This window comes from Bubalus kerabau, chromosome X, assembly GCF_029407905.1.
Source record: "Bubalus kerabau isolate K-KA32 ecotype Philippines breed swamp buffalo chromosome X, PCC_UOA_SB_1v2, whole genome shotgun sequence".
Taxonomy (NCBI): Eukaryota; Metazoa; Chordata; class Mammalia; order Artiodactyla; family Bovidae; genus Bubalus; species Bubalus kerabau.
The window spans coordinates 85840517-85865175 of record NC_073647.1 but is presented as its reverse complement, the minus strand read 5'-3'; the positions used below and the strand labels follow the sequence as shown (position 1 = coordinate 85865175).

General features: G+C 36.0%; 1 protein-coding gene across 4 annotated transcripts in view; it reads left to right on the top strand.

The window, feature by feature from the left end:
* The first annotated feature begins 1129 nt into the window (after positions 1-1129).
* Positions 1130-24659, top strand: part of SH3BGRL (SH3 domain binding glutamate rich protein like) — a 127496-nt gene continuing 103966 nt past the window's right edge. For 2 of the 4 annotated variants that reach the window (XM_055563549.1, XM_055563548.1), the window contains exon 1: positions 1130-1398. In XM_055563549.1, coding sequence (XP_055419524.1) covers positions 1354-1398 — 45 coding nt within the window. In that variant the 5' untranslated portion in view covers positions 1130-1353. The remainder of the gene's footprint in view (positions 1399-24659) is intronic. The other 2 variants (XM_055563547.1, XM_055563550.1) reach the window with 2 other exon arrangements.

Sequence of the window (24659 nt, the reverse complement as noted above, 5' to 3'; positions counted from 1 at the left end):
GTATTAAAAATGATATTTAAGAAGGTAACCTTTGGAGTTGGTTGAACTTGAAGTCTGACCTTAACTCTGGAATTTATTAGGTAAATGACTTTAGGAAAATTACTCATTCTCCTGAGTTTCCCTGAGTCTTTATCTGAAAAACTGACGTGATTATATCTACCTCTCAAAGTTGTTGCACGAATCACATAGATTGGAGAAGGGAGAATCTATTAGGATGCTATTACAATTATTGAACCTAGGCAAATATGATAAAGCATTAGAATGGAGAGGGAGGACAAAGTAAAGAAGTAGGACAGGTGACTGACTGTCTCCACTCTCATTCATGTTGCAAGTTCCTTATATCTGTTCATTTGACATAATCTGGGAAGTATAATTATTGTGGTGGGAGATCCTTAGAAACACACTTTACGTTTGTTTTGGTAGTCAATGGAAACCACTCGGGGCATTATCAATTGTTATTGTTTGCTCATTTCCCTAGAGCTACAAATAACCTTTTGCTCTCTCTGTTCACCGTTTCCACATCTCCTGAAAGGTATGATCCAAATTCCCTTTCCATAACCAGTTACAAAGCAAACAAAACAAAAATCATTCACTTTCTTATACTGTATTTTCAATTTCTTCCTCCATTCTTGAGTTTGCCAGTCAATCAGGCTTCCTGAGAATTCTCACGGAAGCAGGATTCCCTAATTTAACAAAAAGCGAAACTCAAAAAGAAAACCAATCCTGCTGTTTCTGGAGTTGTGGCAACCTGATACTTTTCCTAAGCCACAGCACTCAGTCCTTCAGGGTCCAATTCCTGCCGCCAGCTAACACCAAAACTATCACTACAAAATAGCAGTCTTAAAATGCACAAGGCTTTGAGAACTTGGCCTTTCTTACTAATGTCTGGTTTCAACGTAGAACTTCCTCTTCCAGAGGAGAATTTCCTCTTTCAAAGAAAATATCTTATTTGTATACATTTCTGGGCAGGAAGGCGCAGAACTTTGAGTCTCCGTGAGGAAAGGTCCTTCATTGCAATCAAATTTAACTCAACGCTCCTTTCTTTTTCTTTCTCCTTTCCTTATTTTCTCGGATTCAACAGATCTCGCGGTGCTATTCGAGATTCAAAAAAAAAAAAAAAAAAAAAAAGAAATGATGCAAACGAGCCTGTGCCTTCTGGACTTTGGGGCTGGGATTGCAGCGGTCGAAGCGCAGTGAAAGCAGCCAAGGGCGGGGCTCTGGCAAGTTCCCCTTCCACCTTCCCCCACCCTTCTTTTCCAAACTCTGTACGGCCCTTAGCTTGATTCCAGACTTTGCTGCAGCTGCTCTCCAGCCGTTTGCAGGATTCAAAGAACTACAGAAGCTGTTCCCAAGATGGTGATCCGTGTGTATATTGCATCTTCCTCTGGCTCCATGGCGGTAAGGAAGGTGGAAAGCCCATCTTTGTTATTTTTCTACACATCAGTCTCCTGCTGCCCCAGAACCCTTGAATTGCCGCCCCAGAACCCTTGAATTGCATAAGTTAGTCTGGCAGCTTCTTCTTCGGTAGGCACAGGCACTTCCCACCCAACCCCCCGTCTTCCTTTTCTGCTCTTTGTTGCATCGATTTCGTTTTTCCATGGAGTTTAGCTTTCTTTGTCTTACGATGTTAGGGCCACATTTCTTCTTTGAAGGAAAACGAAAGCTTGGGAGTTTTGGGAGATGGTGGTATAGGGTTTTTAGGGTTAGGTGAAGAAATCAAGTCACATACTGGTAAGAATGGGACATTTCACATATGTGTTCAAAGTATGGAGGCAAGAGACAGGGGTGCACATCTGTAAGGGATGTAAAACATGGTCTTACTGATGATGATGAAGTGGAGGCCTACTAAGGCACTGTGATTATATTTCACAGAGACCCCTATAATCAAAGAGTTATATTTTGCCAATGTATAAGAGACAGTTATTTAACTTTGGCCTAAAGAGTCTGTTAGAACTAGGCAGAATGGGAGACATCAGGAACAATGATAAACATTTTTTTTTTTTAAACAATGTGATAAGGGATCTGTTTTTTCCTTCCATATCTTACCTTATTTTGACTTTTTCCTTTTCTTTCAAAAAACATTACTTCGAACAGTTTCTAACTGCTTCAAGTATATTGAGAACTGGAAAGGGAACTAAAAAGTGGCTTTCTTGTGTAGGTGCAGACCCCAGTGACTGCTTCTTCAATTGATAGGACATCCCCCTCTCATTCATGAGCTCTTAATTTAGAATAACAATTTTCAATAGTTTTGGGGAGCAATAGGCTGGCTAAACTAGGGGAAAGCTGAGTGTATATGCATGGTAAATAAAAGTGTCTCTTTCACAATTCGCAAAAAGCAGATTTTTTTGCTTTTTGGGCTCAGGATGTGGGTTTGGGATGCAGAATGTATGAACCCCCTCTCTCTTCTGAGCTTTAGGGCAGCAGCAACAAAAAAAATTCCATGTTTTTTGTTGTTATGTATTTTTGTTTTGTTTACCCCCAAGAGGATTTGGAATAGAACTGAAAGTTGTGTGAAATCACAAGAACTTTGAACCTTCAAGTTGTCTGGCAACTGTATGTGGCTGTATTTAGACAGTTTTGAAATAGAACACTTAAGCTTACATTTTGGAGTAAGTTTAGGTTGAAAACAAAAAGAAAACTTCGTATATTGTTTTTGAACTTCATTTTATGAGCTTCTTGCCTTATTATTTTCCATATATATTAATTATGATATTTGAAATAATGTTTGAGCTGCTCAGAGTCTCAAGTCCAATACAGTAATTGTAAAATTTAGAAGATCAGCTTAATACCTTTAGTTAAATCCCAAATTAGGTTGAACAGATCAGGAAGTTAGTTTTGATGATTGTATTGGATAACATGCAGTTTCAATACTGCTTATTTATTCTTTGCTTTCTTGCTCTTCTACCCCTTCCTAAAAAGCAGATTCAACAAGAAACTCCTTTCAGAATTTCTGTTCAAGTAGAAACAACTATTCCTCTTTCTTTGTTTAGACTTTAGTTTCTTAGGGCCTTAAAATTTACTACTATCTCCTACTATGTCCTTTACCAGATTCCATTGTTGAAGACTATACAAATAAGAAATATTTATGCTTTTTGTGTTTTGTTTCAATTATTTTTCTTATGGGTAATTATAGATTTGTCTGTTGTTGCAGTAATTATAGTTCTTGTAAACCTGTTATCAAAATTCTACAGCATCTTGCCAAAATAAATTTTTGTTCTATTATAATCTAATAGTACTTTTAAATAATATTAAAACAGTGTAAAATTAGTAAGCTTCAGAAGAGTTATTTTATAACATACATGGGGACTCTTCAGTTTGCAATACTAAGGTCTTTCCTTTAAGAATGCTGTCGTGTTGTATTTTAACATATGATTTAGAAATTTTGAGGCAAATATCCTAACAGGAGCTCAGCAATAATTACACAAAGTGAGATGCTTCCATAAGTGACTAAGTATAGTTCTCTGAAGAGCGTTTAAAGGAAAGCTTTTGGTTTTGGATTGTGAAATCTTTGTTTTCTTACTCCTGTTAGTGATTTTAATAAAATTACCAACACTAGATGTTTTATCAAGCAAGAGAGGATCTATGATAATTACAACTTAGTGTGACCTTAACTCAAGAGTACCTATCCTTCACTGTCCAATTAAAACAAGTTTTCAAACTTGTATTCAACTCTGCCCCAATTACAAAGGTGTAGCACTTGCTTCTCAAAAGTTTAGAAATGAAAGTGAATATGTTGGTTTTTATACCATTATAAAATGGTATAAAATTCCTTGATAATAGCCATAATAGTGATAGTAAGTAGGGACATTTAAGTGTGTCAGATACTATCTCATTTTTTCTTATCCTATGATTGTCTCTATTTTTAGGGTAAGGAAATATAGGTTCAGAGAGGTTAAACAACTTTCTCAAGGTCATACAATTAGTAAGCCACAGAGTTTGAATCCAGTACAAGCTGTTTGAATCCAAATGATACATGTTTAAAGAAATACATCCTCCCAGTGATGCATGACAGTTAGGAGACATGCAGATATAAATGTGAACAGAAGGGAGTAAGTCCTGTAAGTGGAATTGCTTGGGCATATACAATCAGGGGGATAGAAAAATGAGGATCTAGTATAGAGGAGGGATAGTATGTCTAAAGGTAAATGTCAATAAGTGTGCTAAATTCACTTAAGGCCAGGGATATAGAGAAGATGCACATTTGGAATTGGTCTTATATAGGAAAAGGATAATATTCAGGTCTTAATACTGTTTTTTAATTTTTTTAGGTACAAACCATTTAATAAGAATGCAACTCCCAAGTTGTCTGTCTATAGGAAGTGATTTCTGCTTTTTCAGAACTGCTCATGCATGTTTTGACTTACTGTAACATAACAGTATATGCCATGCCATTTTTTTTCCTTGAAATTGTAATATACTATAAATTTGCATTTAATGGAAGAGGAATAGTAAGCATAGAGCCTATAATAAACTTAATGAATTTCAATAACTTAACAAAAATCAACCTTGGCCTTTGATCAGGATCTCTAGAGTGATAATAGCATGGAGAATTATAATTGACTTAGAGGTTTCTTCCCATACTTTTCCTCAGGTCCATAATTATCTCCATTTCAGGGTCTCTATGCATTTTAGATGTACTTAGTATAGAAATTTTACGATTGAGTAGATAGATTGTGATAAATTTCTGAGGGTATTATTTATGGACTAACTTTTGTAAAATGATCTCTTTTGTTTTACTGTTAAAACAAACAAGTTGTAGCTTAGATTGTCCATATAGTAAATGAAATCTACATAATTTTCCTTTGTGGCATTATTCTGTGTATGAGTTATAAAAGCTAGTGATTGCCAAAGCATTAGTCACTAGTCAGTATTTTCTTCATTTGGATAATATGGACATAAAACAACAAGCCACAGTTCTTCATCTGTATGATTCTCAAGTGTTCTCAATAATAATTGCATTATGTGAAAGAGTATTTGCTGCTGTTTTTTTTTTCATGGAAAGGCATTTTAAATATAACAGTGTGTGTATTTCAATCCTAAACCTCCAGTTTACCCCCCACCACACAAACTTCCTTACTGTAACCATAAGTTCATTCTCTAAGTCTGTTTTATATTTTGTGAATAGGTTCATTTGTATCATTTGTTTTTAAGATCCCATGTATCAGTGATGATATTTATCTTTCTCTGTCTGACTTCACTTAGTATAATCTCCAAGTCCATCCATATTGCTGCAAATGGCATTGTTTCATTCTTTTTAATGGCTGAGTGATATTTAATCATATATATTTACCACATCTTCTTTATCCATTCATCTTTTGATGGATATTTAGGTTTCCTCCATTTCTTGGCTATTGTAAACAGTGCTGCAAAGAACACTGGGGTGCATGTATCCTTTTGAGCTATGGTTTTCTCTGGATATATGCCCAAGAGTAGGATTGCTGTATCGTATAGTGGCTCTATTTTTAGTTTTTTAAGGAATAGATGTGCTGTTCTCCATACTGACTGTATCAATTTACATTCCCACCACCAGTGTAGGAGGATTCCCTTCTCTCCACAGCCTCTCCAGCATTTATTATTTGTAGACTTTTAAATGATGGCCATTCTGACGGGTGTGAGGTGATAACCTCATTATAGTTTTGATTTGCATTTTACTGCAGATGGTGATTGCAGCCATGAAATTAAGAGACACTTACTCCTTGGAAGGAAAGTTATGACCAAACCAGATAGCATATTAAAAAGCAGAGACGTTACTTTGACAGCAAAGGTCCATCTAGTCAAGGCTATGGTTTTTCCAGTAGTCATGTATTGATGTGACAGTTGGACTGTGAAGAAAGCTGAGCGCCGAAGAATTGATGCTTTTGAACTGTGGTGTTGGAGAAGACTCTTGCAAGTCCCTTGGACTGCAAGGAGATCCAACTAGTCCATTCTAAAGGAGATCAGTCCTGGGTGTTCCTGGAAGGACTGATGCTAAAGCTGAAATTCCAGTACTTTGGCCACCTCATGCGAAGAGTTGACTCATTGGAAAAGATTCTGATGCTGGGAGGGATTGGGGGCAGGAGGAGAAGGGGACGACAGAAGATGAGATGGCTGCATGGCATCACCGACTTGATGGGCATGAGTTTCAGTGAACTCCGGGAGTTGGTAATGGACAGGGAGTGCTGCAGTTCATGGGGTCGCAAAGAGTTGGACATGACTGAGCAACTGAACTGAACTGAACTGAACTGTATAGTTAGTAATGTTGAGTATCTTTTCATGTGACTCTTGGCCATCTGTATGTCTTCTTTGGAGAAATGTCTCTTTAGGTCTGCTGCCCATTTTTGATTGGATTGTTTGTTTTTTTGATACTGAGCTGCATGAACTGTTTGTACATTTTGGAGATTAATCCCTTGTCAGTTGCATTGTTTGCAAATATTTTCTACCATTCTGAAGGTTGTCTTTTCATTTTGTTTATGGTTTACTTTGCTGTGAAAATCTTAATTAGGTCCCACCTGTTTATTTTTGTTTTTATTTCCATTACTCTGGAAGATAGATCAAAAAATGATCTTGCTGTGATTTGTCAAAGAGTGTTCTGCCTATGTTTTCCTCTAAGAATTTTATAGTATCTGGTCTTATATTTGGATCTTTAATTCATTTTGAGTTTATTTTTGTTTATGGTATTAAAGAATGTTCTAATTTCATTTTTTTTTAACATGTAGCTGTTCAGTTTTCCTAGCACTATTTATTGAAGCAACCATCTTTTCTCCATTTTATAGTCTTGTCTTCTTTGTCACAGAAACATTGGACATAGGTGCATGAGTTTATTTCTGGGCTTTCTATTTTGTTCCATTGATGTACATTTCTGTTTTATGCCCGTACCGTAATGCTCTGATGACTGTAGCTTTCTAGTATATCCTAAAGTTAGGAAACCTGATTCTCCAGCTCTGTTGTCTTTTTCAAGATTTTTATTTATTTATTTATTTTTATTTTGGATCTTCTGTCTCTTCATACAAGTTTTAAGATTTTCTGTTCTAGTTCTGTGAAAAATGTCATTCATATTTTGATAGGGATTGGATTGAATCTGTAGATCACCTTGGGTAGTGTAGTCATTTTGAAAATATGATCCTTCCAGTAAAAAAACATGATATATCTTTCCATCTTTCTGTGTTGTCTTCAATTTCTTTCATCTTATAGTTTTCCGAGAACAGGTCTTTTGTCTCCTTAGGTAGGTATCAATTCAGTTCAGTCGCTCAGTTGTATTAGTATATTCCTGGTATATTGTTCTTTTGATGCAATGGTAAATAGGATTGTTTGTTTAATTTCTCTTTCTGATCTTTCATTGTTAGTGTATAGAAATGCAACAGATTTCTGTGTATTAATTTTGTATCCTGCAACTTTACTGAATTCATTCATGAGCTCTAGTAGTTTTCTGGTAACATCTTTAGGATTTTATACATATAGTATCATGTCATATTCAAGAAGTGACAGCTTTATTTCTGCTCTTCTAATTTGGATTCCTTTTATTTCTTTTTTCTTCTCTGATAACCATGGGTAGGACTTCCAAAACTCTGTTGAATAAAAATGACAAGAGTGGGCATCCTTGTCTTGTTTTTGATCTTAGAGGAAATATTTTCAGCTTTTCACTATTGAGTATTATGGTAGCTGTGGATTTGTCATTTATTGCCACTGCTCTTTGTATTTATAAATAGAACGTTAATTTGAAATATGCTGTGGTCTTTGTCATAGCTGCCAAGGTTTGTTTGAATGCTGTGTAAAGATATTCATAAGCTATTTAGAAGAGCAAAATTAGAAATTTCATGAGATGGCCATTTGGGCATGCTTTTTGGATGCCCTGAACCGTGGGAGATGGCAGCTCTCATGAGGCAAATGCAGGAACAATCTAAAAACTGGTGCCTTTAGATTGATGTCCTATATTTAGTGGCTGATTTCCTTAATGTCACAGCAGCAATGGCAAAACCTTTGGAATAATTTTGCCCAATTTAAAGAGGCTCGGGAGACACACTTACCAATGATCATGACTCTTGGGTTTTTGAAATTCAAATGGTTGTAGGAAAGAATGCATTGCAGAAGTTTAGTAAGAATTTCATAATATGGTAGGAGAAAAGGATACAATAAATTTATTTTTAGCTCAAAGACTATTCTGTCAGGGAAAGTGCTTTGATTAATAAACCTTAAGGTCAACCCTCCCCCCAGTGACTCAGTGGTAAAGAATCCACCTGTAATGCAGGAGATGCAGGAGACATGGGTTTGATCCCTGGGTCAGGAGAGATCCCCTGGAGGAGGGCATGGTAGCCCACTCCATTATTCTTGCCTGAAAAATCCCATGGACAGAGGAGCTTGTCAAGCTACAGTCCATGAGGTCTTTAAGGGTCAGACAGGACTAAAGTGACTGAGCACAGCATGGCACCCCCTGGGTTGTGCTGGAAAAGAAAAATAAATTGAAGCCCTAGACATAGTCAAGTCAAATGTTCTGATTTTCTGTAGTTAATCTTTAAATTATTTCCCAAAGTATATATTGTGCTGTGAAGCATATATTTTACAAGAATATTTTCTGCTTTAGGTGAATTATCAAGGGTAAATGTGTTTCATTTCCTACTGATAAAATTAAACAGATTGAGAATCTGTTGATGACTATATGACCATCTGTTTGCATTCAGTTCTGTTGTACTTTGCAGCGTACCAGGAACCCTTCTAAGCCCAGTATTTAATTACTTCCTCCAAAGCAGACCAAGATTAAACAAACATACATTTAGAAAGAGGATGCAGCTCATTTATGATGACTATTTTTATTATTATGAGAGCAAAGCTGACTTTTCACACTTGGCCAATAGAGAATAATTCTAAGCAAAGGGGTTGTTTTCTGGTTCAGTCCCTCACATTTTAGCTTTATTGGTTTGTTGGAAGTGTTTCTGATTGCCAGAACATCAGTCAAAAGTTAAATATAAGTTTAAAAATATCACCACAAATTTATAAACTGTATGTTTAAAAGTATTCAGTAGTGCTGCTAGATTTTTGTTTCATTACTTTTCATTAACCTGGTTAATCAGGATTGGACCCTAGTAATGGTAAAGCCTAACATTTGTTTATGCATTGTGTATGTCAGGCACAGTGCCCAGTGTTTTACATACTTCATTTCAATTAGTTGAATCCTTGTGATAACGTTGGGAAGTAAGTAGTAATATTAGATCTATTTCATGTGACTGAAAGGGATATTGCTAAGACCCAGAAACTAGGTACATTGCTCAAGGTCAAAGAGTTACAAATGGTAGAACTAGGATCAGAACTCAGGTTGTTCTGACTAAACATTCCTAAGCATTGTGTTATTTGTACTCTCTCTTACTGGATAGATACTGAACAGAAATTATGTCAATAGTACATTAAAATCTTTCCATGTGATTGGGAACATATAACTGCCATTTAATAAATATAAGATGCCTGAAAAGAAGGAAAAAGACTGGATGATGCCTAACTAGGCAAATGTGTCATCTATAATCTGCATATGAGAGTTAGGTGTGAGTGGGGAAGATAGGTTAGTAGCAACATTTTCATATACAATTTAGTTCTTTTTTTTTTTTCCTTGAATAAAATTGCTTAACCAAGGACATCTTTTTTAAATAGCATTTGTGGCATGTATAGAATTTTTATGAGTTTGATTCTTTTTAACATAATTAACATGTGGCTTGTAATGATTCTATAAATATAAATTAATCAAGAAAGCAGTACTTCTGTGACTTGTAAACTCTGGTTCTGAACTCTAGTCTTTGAGTTCTGTCCCTTTGGCTTAGTCCTTTTTGGAAATGAGACCCTGTCACAGAGTTGGAGTACAGCCCAACATTTTTGCTGAGGGGATTTCCAGCAGTGACTCAAGACAAAAAGAACTTCACCTTTTTAAAACCGGAGAATAGTCTTCTTAGTTGAGCTACAACATGAGAAAATGTTGTTTCTTTTACTACCACTCAGCCAATTGTTTCACCATAAGTGCAGCATATTTCTCAACACTGAAATTATAACAGTCTCTATATATTGAATAGTGGCTTTATTATTTAAGAAATCATTCTATCCACTGTGATTTAGAAGGAAGATGAGCATAAACAAGTACTTAATATGTTACAAATATGATAAAGCATCTCATTTTTAATTTTAATTTATCATGTAAGTAATTTATCAGCTTTAGTTGATAATAGTAAGAACTATCACTCATTGGGCACTTAAAATATGCCAGGCATAGTGGTAAGAACTTTCGATGCATTGTGTCATTTAATTCTTATGGCAGTTCAGTGGAGTCAGTACTCCCATTATGCTCATTTTTTTTTTTCTTCCCTTTTCCCCCTTTTTTTTTACTGAGATATAGTTGATTTACAATATTATATATATCAGGAATACAACTAGTGATTCACATTTTTTAAAGGTTGTGCTCCATTTATATTTAATACAAAATATTGTATATATTCCTTGTGCTGTACAATATATACTTGTAGCTTATATATTTTATATGTAGTAGTAGTTGGTACCTCTCAATCCTCTATTATTATGACTCTTTTAAGAAGAGGAAACAGACTGAGAGACCTAGCAATGCTAAAGAACCAGCAAACACCCTTCAGATCTGTCTGATTCCAGAGCTCTTAATCTTAATGCTTATGTTACTCTACCTAATGATTGTTATTTATTAATTATCCGGTATGAATGTAGCTCTGAAATTAGTTTAAAAGTCATTGTAAAATTGCTTTTCTTCTGAACTTGGGAAATCACGAAAAATACTTCTTAATTAATTGGTCTATAGCAGTACCAAGAATAATTCTAGTTGCCTGTTCATGTAAAGAACTTAGAATTCTTTAGAGTAGAAATTTAAAGTCATAAAAGCTTATGTGTGTATGATTAGTTAGAATGCAGAACATGTACTTTTATCCCAATATAAGAAAGTTACCTTGTGTAAGACAGTCTAACTAAAAGTATATTAAAACATATTGTTTTTGGGAAAGAATTTTAAGCTTTTAGCTAGAGAATGTAGTTTTATGGTGAGGTATGCCTGATGCCTGGGTAATATGATTAGGGAACTAAACCCACCTTTGCTTCTCATCACCCTCACAAGTGGAATATAAATAACATAAAATTAATAGTATTATGGAAGAAATTTTCTGCAAGTAATTGTCATTGGAAATCTGTTACTAAATATTGTGTAATCTGATCTCACACTTTCAGAATCTTAAGCATAATTGGTCTTGCTCATCAACTAAATATTTCGAACTCAAAAAGCTGTGGTTGTGGTGAAACTTTTTCAATGAGTTTCTACTTAAAATTTTTAGAAATAAAGGTCTTGAATTTAAATATTCTGAGCAATATTGAGAGGACACTCAGGATGGTGGTGGTGATATAGCAAATTGGCCAGGCAACAAGTCAAATATCTGGCGAGTTTTAAAGGGAATATGTAGAAAGTGTGGCAAGATCCATAATAAGGCTGATTCTATATCAGACTTTGGAATTTATGTGATTTTTTAAAAAAAAGTTGTTGAAAGGAAAATCTAAAAATATTATAGGAGAATGTGACTAAACATTTTTTGTCCAGTTGCATTAGGACTTATTGTTACATTCTGAAGTTGAAATTGAAGAATAATTTTTGTTTGGTATATGTTTGTATCCCTTTTGTTTTATGGTTATGATCAGTCTCTGTGTGGAGTCTTAAAAGAGGAGTATGTATATATCTCCCTTGATATTTAGTCTGACTCTACCAAAAAGATGACCTTAGAACTAAAGCTATACATTCCAGGGAATCCTTACACTACCAAAATATCAGGGTCTGTATAGGGGAAGTCCCATCAGTCACATAGCATGTATATACTTTTAAAATTCAGTGACTCTAGATTTCATGAAAAGTTGATGCTTTGAAATACAAAACATCTAGCACAGTATTATTTAAATAATTTATGTCTGGATACCTAAGTAGATTAACTATAAATCAATATATACTTACTTTTTGAAAATCATTTGCTACAGAGATATATTTTATTTTTTCACTGTATAATGTAGTGAGATAGAGGAATATTGGAGTTGTATTTTATAAATCCAGGCATACAGTGCATAAATATCTTATTTCTTGGAATATATAGAGAACATCAAAAATGGGCTACTGCTACAACAATTAGATACTATATTGTGCAACAGCTCATGTTAAGAGATTCTGGGGGAAGAAAAGTACAAAACCTGAACTTCTGGGTTGTCCACATATTTCTCCAAAAACAGTTATAAGGAAAAGTACACAATCTCCTAATAAGTGAGATAGTTTGTTAGTTGCCAAGTCATTTCTGACTTTTTGTGACCCCATGGACTGTAGCCCAACAGGCTCCTCTGTCCATGGAATTCTGCAGGCAATGGAGAATCCTTGCCTGAATGGAGTGGGTAGACCCTCCATTCTCCAGGGGATCTTCCCAACCCAGGGATTGAACCCGGGTCTCCTGCATTGCAGGTAGATTCTTTACCGTCTGTGACACCAGGGAAGCCCAATGAGTGAGATAATTATGACCTAATTCCATACCCACATTTGCAAAAGGGACCACTTTTTAATGTCCTTATAAGACTTCATGAAAATACTTGAAGTTGGAATGGTAGACATTAATTTATATGTCTGGTTTGTTTTAATAAAAATGTATAGCAAGGAGAAGGCAATGGCACCCCACTCCAGTACTCTTGCCTGGAAAATCCATGGACGGAGGAGCCTGGTAGTCTGCAGTCCATGGGGTCGCTAAGAGTCGGACACGACTGAGCGACTTCCCTTTCGCTTTTTACTTTCATGCATTGGAGAAAGAAATGGAAACCCACTCCAGTGTTCTTGCCTGGAGAATCCCAGGGACGGGGAAGCCTGGTGGGCTGCCATCTATGGGGTTGCACAGAGTCGGACACGACTGAAGTGACTTAGCAGCAGCAGCATAGCAATTTTCATTTCATATGATTAGTCATGAGCTCTTATTATATATAAAAGCATATAATAAAAAAGACAGATGCTTGTTGTTGTATATAATAGCATTAAACTTTTTAAAAACATTTTCTCAAGCTACAAAGAGATTGCGTCTACCATAGTAATTGTTTTAAAGTCACATGAACCAAAATAAGTGAGGCAGTCTGGAGATGTCAGTTTTTGAGACTACATAATATGGTCTGCAAATAAGGAGTTGTATGTGATGTGAGGGCTCAAAGGCAGAAGCCTTGCCTGAAAGTTGGCATGCTATCTCACAGGAATCAACATTCTACTTCCCAACGAATGTCCCAAGGTACTTTGTCTACCCTTTTTAGTCACCCTGTTAATGATCTCCTTGAATAACTATTCTGAAAACAACAATAGTTTATTAGTTCAATTCAAGCTTTACTCAATTTTCCTCTCATCACATTGGAGAAGGGTGTGGGAAGTAGATCTTAGGTATAGTTTGCACTTTCTTGTTATATTTGAACATTTTTTTCACAGGCATGATTTTCATGATTATTTTACAGTTCTGTTTAAAGCCAGATGTACCAGTGAAGAAAAGTTAAAGATTTGTGGTAAAACTGCCTATCAGTTACCTTGGAATACTGGAACAAATCATGCTAAGCCCCCTTTTCATTATCTGAAAAATACCTTTTAGACTTCCTAATAATCCCTTCACTTTGGGATCCTGGCCTTGATCTTTTGTGTAAACAGTTATGTCTTACAAAAATCTGAGGTATATTTATATTTATTTATAAATCCCCAATCATCCTATATTTGCTCTCCCTTCCTGTTCTCCTTGGCCCTTTCTTTTTTCCTTTCTAAAGGATTATAGGACTTCCAGCAGTATGGTTTAATGTTTGGTTCAGGGTTTTCTACATATCAATGTCCTGTATTTAGGTAGGGTTTAGTTCATGCCAACTGCTATGTTAAATTTGAAAAGGATCATCTCTTGAGCCAGACTGCCTAGGGAGGGGGCTATTCAGTGTTTGCCATTGGTCAAGCTTATAGCAAAAAGACTAAATGCTGAAATAATCAATATTTCTCTTTTGCTTCCACCAACTCTTTAGATAAAGATACTTTTAGCTCCTCCTTCCCCCTTCCAACATATTTTTAACTCTTCCCATCACAAACATTTGAATCCTATCAAAAATGGTTGCACCAATTACCAAAATTAATAAGCATCAAAATCCAGTTGGGCCTTGTTGTTCCTGTGGATAAATTTTCTCCTAGTACCAGATTGGTCTTAAAATAGCATTATGGGAAATTCCCTGGTTTCCCAGTGGTTAGGACTTCACGCTTTCACTGCAGGGTGCATGGGTTTGGTCTATGGTCAGGGAACAAGTATCCTGCATGCTGTATGTCATATAAAAAATAGTATTATGGCTTTCAAATTTTTGTGACAATGCTTTAGTGTACTAAAGCAACTATATCTCGATAGAAAGGGCATGGTAAAAGTTAATCTATTTTTTTTGGACTGATGTCACTTATTATTATGAAACCTAGAGTAGAACACTGAAAATTCCTTCTTCATTGTGGAAATAAATGGCTTTCAGTCTTTCCCATTTTTCTCAACATCAAACATACTAAAAATAAAATATTAAAAGCATCTGCATAGAAGGGATCATAAGAAGTTACCCAGTCCATACACATAAGGACTGCCTGTGAATTGTCCCAGAAGGATCATAATCAATTTTCTCTTAGTAAAGTCTCCAAAGGAGGAATATATAACCTTCCTTGATAATATGCTATTTCTTGTTGTCCTAGACTTTGGGACTAGGATTGTGGAAATCTGGGTAACTGATGGTTATTTTTTTACCTCTTTTTGTGCAGTGAAGAGAAAGATTAGTTTATTGAAGTTGTGAAAGCAAAAAAAAAGAAAAGCTCTGTACAATACATAGAGATCCACTTGTTATCAATTCAACACATATTTATTGAATACCTGCTGATAAAACATTCAGCTCTGTGAGGGAAAAGGTGTTTGTTCTAAAAGAATGTACAGCCTGCCTTGTTTTGGAAGGCTTAAAATAGGTTTAGTGGCTTTTCTTCCCCCTCTTCTCTTCAGCCCCTCTGGTTATTGTTCATGCCTATAGATTTGTACACTCTTAGTTTAGTTCAGTTCAGTCACTCAGTCGTGTCTGACTCTACAATCCCATGAATTGCAGCACGCCAGGCCTCCCTGTCCATCACCAACTCCCGGAGCTCACTCAGACTCATGTCCATTGAGTCAGTGATGCCATCCAGCCATCTCATCCTCTGTCGTCCCCTTCTCCTCCTGCCCCCAATCCCTCCCAGCATCAGAGTCTTTTCCAATAAGTCAACTCTTCTCATGAGGTGGCCAAAGTACTGGAGTTTCAGCTTTAGCATCATTCCTTCCAAAGAAATCCCAGGGCTGATCTCTTTTAGAATGGACTGGTTGGATCTCCTTGCAGTCCAAGGGACTCTCAAGAGTTTTCTCCAACACCACAGTTCAAAAGCATCAGTTCTTCTGCGCTCAGCCTTCTTCACAGTCCAACTCTCACATCCATACATGACCACTGGAAAAACCATAGCCTTGACTAGACAGACCTTTATTGGCAAAGTAATGTCTCTACTTTTTAATGTGCTATCTGGGTCGGTCATAACTTTCCTTCCAAGGAGTAAGCGTCTTTTAATTGCATGGCTGCAGTCACGATCTGCAGCGATTTTGGAGCCCCCAAAAAATAGTCTGACACTGTTTCCACTGTTTCCCCATCTATTTCCCATGAAGTTATGGGACCAGATGCCATGCTCTTAATTTTCTGAATGTTGATTTTTAAGCCAACTTTTTCACTCTCCTCTTTTGCCTTCATCAAGGGGCTTTTGAGTTCCTCTTCACTTTCTGCCATAAGGGTGGTGTCATCTGCATATCTGAGGTTATTGATATTTCTCCCAGCAATCTTGATTCCAGCTTGTGCTTCTTCCAGCCCAGCGTTTCTCATGATGTACTCTGCATATAAGTTAAATAAGCAGGGTGACACTATACAGCCTTGACGTACTCCTTTTCCTATTTGGAACCAGTCTGTTTTTCCATGTCCAGTTCTAACTGTTGCTTCCTGACCTGCATACAAATTTCTCAAGAGGCAGGTCAGGTGGTCTGGTATTCCCATTTCTTTCAGAATTTTCCACAGTTTATTGTGATCCACACAGTCAAAGGCTTTGGCCTAATCAATAAAGCAGAAATAGATGTTTTCCGGAACTCTCTTGCTTTTTCGATGATCTAGTACACTCTTAAGATCATACCATAAAAGAATATTCCCATATATTGGTTATTTTGTGAGACTTGTGATTTATTGAATTTATGCTAATCTCAAAAGAGCATCAGAGTAAAAAATATTCATGAAAAAATAAACATATTAAAGTGAATAATTCCTAAAGTCCAAGTATTGGGCATTGTTCATTTATAAAAGTTTATGGTGCTATTAATGGAAAAATATGGAATGGCTAATGTAAGACAGTTGCTCATAGTAGACTCTTATGATCCTTGGTATTTCTGTGGAGTCAGTTGTAACTTTTTTCATTTCTAATTTTATTAATTTGCGTCATCTCTCTCTCTTTTTTTTTTTTTTTTTTCTTGATGAGTCTGGCTAAAGGTTTATCAATTTTGTTTATCTTTCCAAAGAACTAGCTTTTAGTTTCATTGATCTTTGGAACTGTTTTCTTCATCTCTATTTCATTTATTTCTGCTCTGATCTTTATGATTTCTTTCCTTCTACTAACTTTAGGTTTCGTTTGTTCTTCTTTCTCTAGTTGTTTTAGGTGTAAGTTAGGTTATTTGAGGTTTTTCTTGTTTCTTCTTCTTGTTCATTTTTTTTTAATATTTTTTTATAATTGCTTTACAATATTGTTTTGGTTTCTGCCATACATCAAGATGAATCAGCCATAGGTATATATATGGCCCCTCCCTCTTGGACCTCCCATTCACCTCCCACCCCATCCCACTCCTCTGGTTTGTTACAGAGCCCTGGTTTGAGTTCCCTGAGTCATACAGTAAATTACCATTGGCTATCTATTTTACATATGGTAGTGCATATGTTCCCATGTTACTGTCTGAATTTGTCCCACCCTCTCCTTCCCCCACCCCCATGACTATAAGTCTTTTCTCTATGTCCGTGTCTCCAGTGCTGCCCTACAAATAGGTTCATCAGTACCATCTATCTCTATTCCACATATACACATACATTTATGATATTTGTTTTCCTCTTTCTGACTTACTTCACTCTGTATAATAGGCTCTAGGTTCATCCACTTTATTGGAACTGACTCAAATATGTTCCCTTTTATGGATGAGGGGCATATATTCCATTGTATATATGTACTGCAGCACCTTTACCCATTCATCTGTTGATGGATTTCTAAGTTGCTTCATGTCCTAACTATTGTAAATAGTGCTGCAGTGAACATTGGGATACATGTGCCTTTTTCAGTTTTGGTTTCCTCAGGGTATATGCCTAGTAGGAGGATTGCTGGGTCATTTGGTAGTTTTACTCTTGGTTTTTTTTAATCGAATCTCCATTCTGTCTTCTATAGTAGCTATATCAGTTCACATTCCCACCAACAATGCAAGAGGTTCCCTTTTCTCCACACCCTCTAGCATTTATTTTTTGTTGATTTTTTCATGATGGCATTCTGACCAGTGTGTACTGATATCTTATTATAGTTTTCATTTGCATTTATCTAATGATGAGTGATCTTGAGCATCTTTTCATGTGTTTATTAACCATCTCTACGTCTTCTTAGGTCTTTCGCCCACTTTTTGATTGGGTTCTTTGTTTTTCTGGTATTGAGTTGTAAGAGTGGCTTTTATATTTTGGAAATAAATCCTTTGTCAGTTGTTTCATTTGCTTTTATTTTCTCACATTCTGAGAGTTGTCTTTTCACCTTGTTTATACTTTTCTTTGCTGTACAAGAGCTTTTAAGTTTAATTAGGTCCCACTTGTTTATTTTTATCTTTATTTCCATTATTCTCAGAGGTGGGTCATAAAGAATCTTGCTGTGATTTATGTCATACAGTGTTCCACCTTTGTTTTCCTCTACCAGTTTTATAGTTTTTGGTCTTACATTTAGGTCTCTAATCCATTTTGAGTTTGTCTTTGTATATATTGTTAGGAAGTGTTCTAATTTCACTCTTTTGCACATAGCTGTCCAGTTTTCCCAGTGCCACTTACTGAAGAGACTGTCTTTTCCCTATTGTATATTCTTGCCTCCTTTGTCATATAGGTGCCCACAGGTGTGTGGATAGAAATCTCTGGGCTTTCTATCTTGTTCCGTTGGTCTATATTTCTGTTTTTGTCCCAGTATTGTACTGTCTTGATAATTGTAGCTTTGTAGTAATTGAAGCTTTCCAGCTTCCTGAAATCAGGAAGGTGGATTCTTCCAGCTCCATTCTTCTTTCTCAAGATTGTTTGCGTATTCGGGGTCTTTTGTGTTTCCATTCGAATTGTGAAAATTTTTGTTCTAGCTCTGTGAAAAATGCCATTGGTTATTTGAAAGACATTGTCTTGAATCTGTAGTTTATATTTGGTAGTAGTCATTTTCACAATATTAATTCCTCCAACCCAGAAACATGGATTATCTCTCCAACGGTTTATGTTGTCTTTGATTTCTTTCATGAGTGTTTTATAGTTTTCTGTATACAACTCTTTTGTCTCCTTAGGTAGGTTTATTCCTAGGTATTTTATTCTTTTTGTTGAAATGGTATTTGATTCCTTAATTTCTCTTTATGATTTCTTTTGTTAGTATATAAGAATGGAAGTGATTTCTGTGTATTTATTTTGTATACTGTGACTTTACTAAATTAACTGATTAGCTCTAAATTCTCTGATAGTATCATTAGGATTTTCTATGTATTGTTTCATGTCGTCTGCAGACAACTGAGAGTTTTATTTCTTCTTTTCCAATCTAGAATCATTTTCATTGCTTTTTCTTCTCTGATTGCCATGGCTAGCCCCTCCAAAACTATGTTGAATAATAGTGGGAAGAGTGGGTGCCTTTATCTTCTTCCTGATTTTAGAGGGAATGCTTTCACTTTTTCACCATTAAGAAAAATGTTTGCTCTGGGTTTGTTATATAGGGCCTTTATTATGTTGAGGTAGGTCCTTCTGTGGCAATTTTTTGAGGAGTTTTCATCATAAATGGGTGCTGAATTTTGTCAAAAGCTTTTTATGCATCTGTTGAGATGATCATATGATTTTTATCTTTCAATTTGTTAATATGGTGTATCACATTGATTCAGTTCAGTCACTCAGTCATGTCCGACTCTTTGAGACTCACTCCATGGACTGCAGCACGCCAGGCTTCCCTGTCCATCACCAACTCCCAGAGTCAACTCAAATTCACGTCCATCATGTCAGTGATGCCATCTAACCATCTCATCCTCTGTCATCCCCTTCTCCTTCTGCCTTCCATCTTTCCCAGTATCAGGGTCTTTTCCAATGAGTCGGTTTTTTGCACCAGGTGGCCGAAGTATTGGAGTTTCAGCTTCAGCATCACTCCTTCCAATAAATATTCAGGACTGATGTCCTTTAGGATTGACTGGTTGAATTTTCCTGCAGTCCAAGGGACTCTGAAGAGTCTTCTCCAACAACACAGTTTAAATACATTAATTCTTTGGCACTCAGCTTTCTTTATAGTCCAACTCTCACATCCATATATGACTACTGGAAAAACCGTAGCTTTGACTAGATGGACCTTTGTTGGTAAAGTAATGTTTCTGCTTTTTAATATGCTGTCTAGGTTGATCATAGCTTTTCTTCCAAGGAAACATTGATTGATTTGTGTATATTGCAGAATCTTTTTATCCCAGGGATAAACTTGACTTCATCATGATATATGGTATTTTTAATGTGCTGTTGGATTTTGTTGGCTAGAATTTTGTTGAGGATTATTGCATATGTGTTCATCAGAGTTATTGGCTTGTAATTTTCCTTTTTGTGTGATGTCTTTGGTTTTGGTATCAGGGTGACAGTGGCCTTGTAGACTGAGTTTGGAAATGTTTCTTCATCTGCAATTTTTTGAAAGAGTTTCAGAAGAATAGGCATTAGCTCTTCTCTAAAATTCAGCTGTGAAGCCATCTGGCCCTGGGCTTTTGTATTTTGGGAGTTTTTTTTTAATTACAATTTTTATTCCATTGCTTGTACTCGACTTGTTCATGATTTCTATTTCTTCCTGGTTCAGTCTTGGAAGGTTGAGTTTTTCTAGGAATCTGTCCATTTCTTCCAGGTTGTCCATTTTGCATTTAGTTGCTCATGATAGTCTTTTATGATTCTTTGTATTTCTGCATTGTCTGTTGTAACCTCTCCATTTTCATTTCTTTTTTCTTTTTTTGTTCATTTGATTCTTCTCCCATTTTTTCTTGATGAGTCTGGCTAATGGTTTGTTAATTTTATCTTCTCAAAGAATCCGCTTTTAGTTTTATTAATCTTTACTATTATTTCCTTCATTTCTTTTTCATTTATTATTGATCTGATCGTCATGATTTCTTTATTCCTACTAACTTCGGATTTTTTTTTTGTTGTTTGTTTTGTTTTGTTTTCCAGTTGTTTTAAATGTAAAGGTAGGTTGTCTATTCAATGTTTTTCTTGTTTCTTGAGGTAGGATTGTCTTGCTATAAATGTCTCTCTTAGAACTGCTTTTGCTGCATCCTAAAGGTTTTGGGTCATTGTGTTTTTGTTGTCATTTGTTTCTAGGAATGTTTTCCAATTCCCTTTTTATTTCTTCAGTATCCTGTTTATTATTTAGAAACATATTATTTAGTCTCCATGTGACTGTTTTTAAGAGATTCCCCCCCCACCCCCGTAATTAATACCTAGTCTCAGCATCATGGTCAGAAAAGATGCTTGAGATGATTTCAATTTTCTTAAATTTACTGAGGCTTAATTTGTGGCCCAAAATGTGGTCTGTCTTGGAGAATGTTCCATGTACACTAGTAAAGAAAGTGTATTCATCTGCATTTTGATGGAATGTCATGAAGATATCAATTAAATCCATCTATACATCTGTGTCTCTTTTGCTGTCTCACATACACGGTTGTCATTACCATCTCTTTGACAAAGGAGGCAAGAATATACAATGGATTAAAGCCAATCTCTTTAACAAGTGGTGCTGGGAACTCTGGTCAACCACTTGTAAAAGAATGAAACTAGAACACTTTCTAACACCATACACAAAAATAAACTCAAAATGGATTAAAGATCTAAACGTAAGACCAGAAACTATAAAACTCCTAGAGGAGAACATAGGCAAAACACTCTCTGACATACATCACAGCAGGATCCTCTATGACCCACCTCCCAGAATATTGGAAATAAAAGCAAAAATAAACAAATGGGACCTAATTAACCTTAAAAGCTTCTGCACATCAAAGGAAACTATTAGCAAGGTGAAAAGACAGCCTTCAGAATGGGAGAAGATAATAGCAAATGAAGCAACTGACAAACAACTAATCTCGAGAATATACAAGCAACTCCTACAGCTCAACTCCAGAAAAATAAATGACCCAATCAAAAAATGGGCCAAAGAACTAAATAGACATTTCTCCAAAGAAGACATACAGATGGCTAACAAACACATGAAAATATGCTCAACATCACTCATTATCAGAGAAATGCAAATCAAAACCACTATGAGGTACCATTTCACACCAGTCAGAATGGCTGCGATCCAAAAGTCTACAAGTAATAAATGCTGGAGAGGGTGTGGAGAAAAGGGAACCCACTTACACTGTTGGTGGGAATGCAAACTAGTACAGCCACTATGGAGAACAGTGTGGAGATTCCTTAAAAAACTGGAAATAGAACTGCCTTATGACCCAGCAATCCCACTGCTGGGCATACACACTGAGGAAACCAGAAGGGAAAGAGACACGTGTACCCCAATGTTCATCGCAGCACTGTTTATAATAGCCAGGACATGGAAGCAACCTAGATGTCCATCGGCAGATGAATGGATAAGAAAGCTGTGGTACATATACACAATGGAGTATTACTCAGCCATTAAAAAGAATACGTTTGAATCAGTTCTAGTGAGGTGGATGAAACTGGAGCCTATTATACAGAGTGAAGTAAGCCAGAAAGAAAAACACCAATACAGTATACTAATGCATATATATGGAATTTAGAAAGATGGTAACAATAACCCTGTGTACGAGACACCAAAAGAGACACTGATGTATAGAACAGTCTTATGGACTCTGTGGGAGAGGGAAAGGGTGGGAAGATTTGGGAGAATGGCATTGAAACATGTAAAATATCATGTATGAAAGGAGTTGCCAGTCCAGGTTCGATGCACGATGCTGGATGCTTGGGGCTGGTGCACTGGGACAACCCAGAGGGATGGAATGGGGAGGGAGGAGGGAGGAGGGTTCAGGATGGGGAACACATGTATACCTGTGGCGGATTCATTTTGATATTTGGCAAAACTGATACAATTATGTAAATTTAAAAACAAATAAATTCCATATATATGCATTAGTATTGGTTACTGTATTGGTGTTTTTCTTTTTGGCTTACTTAACTCTGTGTAATAGGCTCCAGTTTCATCCGCCTCAAGAATGGCATTAAAACATGTTCAATATCATATAAGAAACAAATCACCAGTCCAGGTTCCAAGCAGGATACAGGAATCTTGGGGCTGGTGCACTGGGATGACCCAGAGGGATGGTATGGGGAGGGAGGTGGATGGGGGTTCAGGATGGGGAACACGTGTACACCTCTGGTGGATGCATGTTGATGTATGGCAAAACCAATACAATATTGTAAAGTAAATAATAATAATAATAATAAAATAAAAAAAAATAAATCCATCTGCTCTAATGTGTCATTTAAGGCTTATGTTTCCTTATTAATTTTGTTTTGATGATCTGTCCATTGGTGTAAATGAGGTGTTAACATCCCCTAATATTATTGTGTTGCTGTCAATTTTCCCTTTTATGTCTGTTAATTTTTGCTTTATGTATTGAGGTGCTTGTATGTAGGATACATAATTACAATTGTTATGTCTTCTTCTTGGATCTCTTGATCATTGTGTACCATCTGTCTTTGTTTCTTACAATGTTCTTTATTTTAAGATCTACTTTGTCTGATATGAGAATTTCCACTCTGGCTTCTTTTTGATTTCCATTTGGATGGAATTTCTTTTTTCATCCTTTTACTTTCAGTCTTTATGTGTCTCTAGGTCTGAAGTGGGTCTCTTGTAGACAGCATATATATGAGTCTTGTTTTTGTATCCATTCAACCAATCTGTGTCTTTTAGTAAGACTGTTTAATCCATTTACATTTAAAGGTATTATACACACACACACACATACACACACACACACACACACACATATTGGCATCTTCTTAATTATTTTGTTTTTGTTTTGTAGGTCTTTTCCTTCTCTTGTCCCTTTCACATTTGTTGCAAAGCTCATTTGTTGTTGCTAAATACTCTTACTTTTTGCTTTTCTGTAAAGCTTTTGATTTCTCCATTGATTTTGAATAAGATCCCTGGCAAGTAATCTTGCCTGTAGATATTCCCCTTTCAGTACATTAAATATATCCTGCCATTTCCTACTGGCCTGCAGAGTTTCTGCTGAAAGATCAGCTGTTAAGCGTATGAGGTTTCCCCTGTATGTTATTTGTTGCTTTTCCCTTGCTGCGTTTGATATTCTCTCTTTGTATTTAATCTTTTTACTTTTATTAACATGTGTCTCAGCATGTTTCTCCTTAGGTTTATCCTGTATGGGATGCTCTGTGCTTCTTGGCCTTGATTAACTCTTTCCTTTCCCATGTTGGGGACATTTTCAAATATAATCTCTTCAAAAATTTTCTCAGACCCTTTCTTTTTCTCTTCTTCTTCTGGGATCTCTATATTTCAAATATTGGTGTGTTTAGTATTATTCCATAGATCTCTGAGACTATCTTCAATTCTTTTCATTCATTTTCCATTATTTTCTCTTCAGCAATTATTTCCACCATTCTATCTTCCAGCTCACTTATCTGTTCTTCTGCATCAGTTATTCTGCTATTGATTCCTTCTAGAGTATTTTTAATTTTTAGTAATTGTGTTGTTTGTCTCTATTCATTCTTTCTTTTTTCTAGATTCTTGTTAAACATCTTAATTGATTCTTATATTTCCTCCATTCTATTTTCAAAGTTTTGGACCATTTTTTACTATCATTATTCTGAATTATTTTTCACATAGTTTGCCTCTTTCCTCTTCTTAATAAGATCTTGTGGATTTCTACCTTGTTTAATTTTTCTTTTGTGTAATATTTGTTTAATATTTCTCTGTCTTTTCATTTTTTTCCAACTAACTGTGTTTGAGATCTTCTTTTTCTAGGCTTTATGGTCATATGGCTTCATCCTTTCAGTTTCTGCTCTCAATGGGTAAAGTTGGTCCAGTGGTTTGTGTAGGCTTCTTTTTGGGAGTGATTTGTGCCTGCATTCTGGTGGGAGGAGGTAAGTTATTATTATTATTATTTTTTTTTTTTCCTCTCTGTTGGGCAGGTTTCTGTCAGGTGGTTGGTTTTGGTGTTTTTGTTAGTATACTGTCTGCTGATGATTATGTTTATGTTTTTGTTTTTCTTGTTGTTTGGGTGAGGTGTCCTGCACTGGATGCTGCTGGCAGTTGGTGATGCCAGGTCGTGTATATAGGTGGAGACCTTTGTGGGAGTTCTCACTAATTAGTACTCCCTGGGGTTAGAAGTTCT